This window comes from Phaseolus vulgaris, chromosome 8, assembly GCF_000499845.2.
Source record: "Phaseolus vulgaris cultivar G19833 chromosome 8, P. vulgaris v2.0, whole genome shotgun sequence".
NCBI classification, from domain to species: Eukaryota; Viridiplantae; Streptophyta; class Magnoliopsida; order Fabales; family Fabaceae; genus Phaseolus; species Phaseolus vulgaris.
In genome coordinates this window covers 50,837,200-50,842,420 of record NC_023752.2, presented here as the reverse complement: position 1 = coordinate 50,842,420, position 5,221 = coordinate 50,837,200, and the positions used below count along the sequence as shown (strand labels likewise).

At 32.7% G+C, this 5,221-nt stretch overlaps 1 protein-coding gene across 2 annotated transcripts; it reads left to right on the top strand.

Annotated features, from left to right (window-relative positions):
* Positions 1 to 341: 341 nt before the first annotated feature.
* Positions 342 to 3,273, top strand: LOC137826221 (cyclin-D4-2-like). Of its 2 annotated transcripts, none has more exons than XM_068632107.1 (6): positions 342 to 1,127; positions 1,503 to 1,589; positions 1,678 to 1,776; positions 1,964 to 2,165; positions 2,263 to 2,387; positions 2,580 to 3,273. In XM_068632107.1, exons 1-6 carry the CDS (start codon positions 813 to 815, stop codon positions 2,817 to 2,819), a joined length of 1,068 nt encoding a protein of 355 aa, XP_068488208.1. In that variant the 5' UTR covers positions 342 to 812; the 3' UTR covers positions 2,820 to 3,273. The 2 variants fall into 2 exon arrangements, with proteins under 2 accessions (XP_068488208.1, XP_068488209.1); XM_068632108.1 differs by having other exon boundaries at positions 346 to 1,127; positions 1,681 to 1,776.
* The last annotated feature ends 1,948 nt before the right edge of the window (positions 3,274 to 5,221 follow it).

Sequence of the window (5,221 nt, the reverse complement as noted above, 5' to 3'; positions counted from 1 at the left end):
ACTCAAATACATGTTTCTCTAAATGTCAACATTATTAAAATTAATTAATTTACAGTGTAATTAAGGAAGTTAGTTAATATAATTTAATTATATTAGTAACATTTAAAATATAAATTTATGATAAAACATGATTCATTGAATATTGTTTTTAATAATAAGCAAGTCATTAAAATAAAATCTCAATTAATTTTAAGATTATTGTTTTGGATGAAATAAATGAGTATGATAAAATTAATAATCAATATTTACTATATTGAACTGTCCTAAAGCATGTTTTTTTCTTCTTGTAATTGATTTGAGAAGAGTTACATGTTATAAAAATCAGTGGAAACCTAATACAATGGTATGCACTGTTCTTTAGTTTCTGTGGCTTTGGCGCTCAAACCCTTCCAATTCCTCTGTCTCCTAACCCCACACTCACACGCGCACTCTCTCTTTCTCTCTCTACTTTTTACCCTAAAAAGAGGTGTTAGTTTCTTCAAAAGGCTCTCTCTTGCAGCAGTCTTTTCTGCCAAACTGCAAAGAGAGGGGATAGAGAGAGAAAGACAATCACACACTCATATATGTATAGAGATAAACAAGAGACTACTTGGGTCAATAGTGATTTTGTTCTTACTTCACAGATTCTTCATTTGTTCTTTTCAGTCATCATCTCATAAGAGATCTCCCCTCCCCGCAACTCCTTCTGTCTGAAAGACTCAATCTTTAATCTGAACTCTGCCTCTTTCGTTCTGGGGTCCCCCTTTTTTTTCCCAAAATTTCATCTTTTATTTATTTTTTTTATTTTTCTTGTTTGAGAGAGTTTTTTTGCAATGGCACCCAGTTTTGATTGCTTTTCGAGTCTTCTCTGTGCGGAAGATAATATTATTTTTGACGAAAATGATCGCGGAGGTTTGGTGGAGGAGTTGGAGGACACGTGGGAGCATCCTATATATGATCGAAATCATAGTCAAATTGAGAACTTGGATGTCCAATATGTGTCGTTTCCATTGCCGAGTGACGAGTGTTTGAGACTAATGATGGAAACAGAATTGCATCACTTGCCTAATGGTGATTATGTGAGTAGGCTGAGGAGTGGGGATTTGGACATTGGGGCCAGAAAAGAGGCCATTGATTGGATTGAAAAGGTTGGTTTTAAGAGCTTGTTTGTTGATTTCACATGCTCTTTTGTTTTTCTTCTAATCTTGATTGGGGTTTATGGAAATCCTTACTTTTGCTTTTGATGACCTTGTTTTGAAGAGTTTTATTTGGATTTTGAGTGTGCCTCATTTTCTGTCTGCGATCATCCAATTGGTGAATCTGAGTCTCTTTGATGGGTCTCCCTTTTGTTTTGACTTTTTTTGATTGGGATTATTTTATTAATGCATATTTCAAAGCTAGATTAGAATTGCATTTTTTGCATCAGTGTGAAGCTATTTGATCTTTGCAACAAGGACTGATCATCGATCATTGACTGTTGTTTGCTATGTTCTAACTAATGATTGAATCTATCTGTTTTACAGGTCCGTGAGCACTTTGGTTTTGGCCCTCTCTGTGCATATCTATCTATAAATTACTTGGACCGCTTCCTCTCTGTTTATGAATTACCAGTAAGTCAATTATTTTATACAAAGAAAAGAGAAGTTTTTTATCCGATTTTGTCTTAAATGGTTTTTGATCGGATCTTTTTATTGGCAGAAGCAACGAGCTTGGACAATGAAATTGCTGGCTGTAGGTTGCGTGTCTTTGGCAGCCAAAATGGAAGAGACTGATGTTCCTACATCTCTTGATTTGCAGGTAAAATAATTCTATTTGATGCCTAGGTTTATGAACTTGTAAATTACATGTTTGATTCAATTTATTTTGAAGATCCACTTGCTGATTTTTTAGGAGAGTCGAGCCAAGGAAGTTATTGTTTTTCCAATAATGCCTAAGATAAATGTTGTTAATTCTACATGCATTGATATTATTTTGTTCTAATTAGGTGGGTGAATCTAAGTATATATTTGAGGCCAAAACAATACAGAGGATGGAGCTTCTGGTTCTGAACACATTGAAGTGGAGAATGCAGGCAATTACCCCATTTTCCTTCATTGACTATTTCCTTCAGAAGATCAATGATGATCAAGCACCAATTGGAGCTTCAATTTTGCAATCCTCCGAGCTTATACTGAGTACTGTAAGAGGTACCTGTCTCTACTCAATCCTAACTCAATGCAGCAATAATAAACATACTAGGGAGGAAGTAGAGATGATAATTTGAGGAATGGGAATCCAATGCAGGAATTGACTTCATTGAGTTCAGACCCTCAGAGATTGCAGCAGCAGTGGCAATATCTGTGGTGGGGGAGGGCCAAACAGTTCATACAGAGAAAGCAAGTTCTGATCTGATTCAGCCTGTAGGAAAGGTAAATACGGTGGTGGTCCAATGACAATAAAAAAAAAAAAGAGTGAACACACAGATAAATGATGGTTTTCCTTTTTGAGTATGATCATTTTAAGTTGATTGCTTGTAGGTTGTATCTTATCAAATGCAATTTATTGTTGGGAAGGTTTAATTAATGTTTGCATTGCCCTATTTTGTTTTTTCTCTTTGGCAGGAGAGGGTCTTGAAGTGTGTTAAAATGATCCAAGAGCTGTCATCAGACAGTGGTTCTGCTAAGGATGCCATTCCTTCTGTTTCTGTCCCTAGCGTGCCTGAAAGCCCAATAAGGGTGTTGAACAATGCATGCTTCAGCTACAAAAGTGATGACCCAAATGCTGCTCCTTGTGCAAATTCTTCACATAATGATAGTCCAGATGCTAAAAGGAGGAAGCTAGACAAAACCTTTGGAGAATAGCCATTTGTGACTTATGATTTTTAGCGTCATTCCTAGGATTCTTTTTCTTAAGAAAGATGTTATGTGTTTTGAAGGTGCCCTCTCAAGAGAATACTCGATCAAGGAAGCAGGAAAATAGATAGGGAAAATTGAAAAAAAATAAAAAAAATAAAAATAAAAAAGAAGCATAAAGGGTGCAAAACAAAATAAAGGTGGATGGTGACTGGTGGGAGATTTTAAGGAATGGAATCAACATTTCATGCTTGAAGGAGGAAGTGATTACTCAACACCAGCTGTTAAATATTTTATAGGTCTTTTTTAACAGCTACAAAAGTGGTAGTGATAGGGGAACAAGGACCAGTGTATTTGTATGTGTAAGTACATTTTGTCGCTTTACTTTTTAATGAGGGAGCAAAATAGAACCAAAAATCAAAAGGCAAAATATGAAACAAAGTTTATATATTTGCGGCATTTATATATTTTTGTCATTATCCTTATTTTATTGGTTGCATTATTTAATAACGAGTTTTGCAGTTTCTGAAAAGTTCAGAAAAGATACCATTACATATTTTTTAAGGTACAAAAAATAAATACTATTATTGTCCTGTCGCCATACGGATGTTGCTTTTGCTACAGTGTGCCCTGTCAGCAATTCAATTGGACCCTTTGACCGACTCACTGTTTAGACCATTGCATGGTGGTTTCATAAGTTCCTTTCCACAAGCACCAAAAACAAATGTACAAAACAATAAAGCTGTCTTCTCTTCCAAAATCCTATCACAGTACACAACTTTAATCATAATTACAATTCAATGTAGCTAAATTCTAATTCATTCGGTACCAAATTGTAACTCCTAGTTGAGTAATAATCATCATAATTTAAAGAATTATTCAAGGCTAACGTGCTTTTGCAGCAAATCAGTTGCTTCCAACATGTGAGAATTTGAGCTCTCACATGAGATAATTGAGTTGTTGTCTTTTAGTCTTTAGCATTGTGGAAAATTATTCTCGTAAAAATGAATTTGAAAATGAAGTTTTCATTCGATTTTAGAGATTTTAAGCAATAGAAACTGAATTAATCAAGATTGTTCAGTTGATTTTGGTTCATTCTTGACAACTTTTTTTTCTTATCAAATCTTGAACCAACTCATTGGGCATATAAACTTATGACAAGTTGGTTCTTCCCTCTATGTACATACACTCTTTCTTATGAGTCTTTATACTATCTTATTGAGCATATAAACTTATTTGAGAGTGTTAGTGAAATTTAGTTAAGCCTTGTTTACTAGAGAAACATGGAGCATTCATTCAATCAATGCTCAAAAATCCTCTTTGGCCCATTATACCATAGCATGATAAAAGAATGATAAATTCTTTAGGAACAACACTTTTATTTTTATAATTGTTATACATTTTTTTATTTTATATTTTACATGTTAACTATAAATAATTTTAAAACTTTTATACAATTAGATTATTCTGCTATCTTTTTTTACTCTATTAATCTCATCTATATTAGTTTAAGTTATTAAATTAAACTATTATATTTCTAAACTAAAATCTCGTACATTACATGGGTTCATAAAAGGAAATAACACAAACAATTGACGATACAAAAAAAGAAAAAAAGTGGATAAGGTTCGTAGGGGTAAAAGGTTCCATAACGATGAAGAGAATGATTTCTTTACTATATTAATATGTTAATGAAGCAAATTTTAGAAAGGGCTAGTGCAACTAAACTAAGACAAATGAAATTGTAGAAATTAGTTTCAAAGTCCATCACTTCATAAAAAGCAACTTCTACAGTTTTACTATAATGTCGTTAATGAAACAAAATCTAATGTATAATAGGTGGCCCAACTAAAGAGGCAACAAACTACATGCATTTGAAAATAATAGGAAAATCCATTTCGTCCCACAAAGAAGAATGACAAAGGAAATTAACTTGATCATCCAAATTTTCCAATAAATTGAAAAACAAAGTAGTTAACCTGTATACAGATAACTAAATAGTTTTGATCGCATTAAAAGAAATAACCTTCTCTAAAAAGTAACAATAGTTAAAAGCATTTTGTTCCAAAAAAATAAATATAAAATGCATAATTAATATGTATACAAGTTCCATTCAAATATTTCTCAAATTTATTTTTCTTATTAATCCAATATTTTTCCTTTATGTGCTTGTTAAAAGTGTATGTTCTCTATAAATATGAATTTCGACAAGAGGAGAAGTTTTATTTTAAAAACAGAATCTTTTGGATTATGAAATAGAACATAGTCTAAAGTTTTAGGTTTCAATTTGTAAAAAGTGATAGATAAGATGAGAGTCACTTTGAAGGATATTTGGAGGACATTTCTTTTTCTTTAGATGATCTTTGGCTGCTAATTTATCCTTAACATTCTCCAAACTCCTCAAAAGTTTA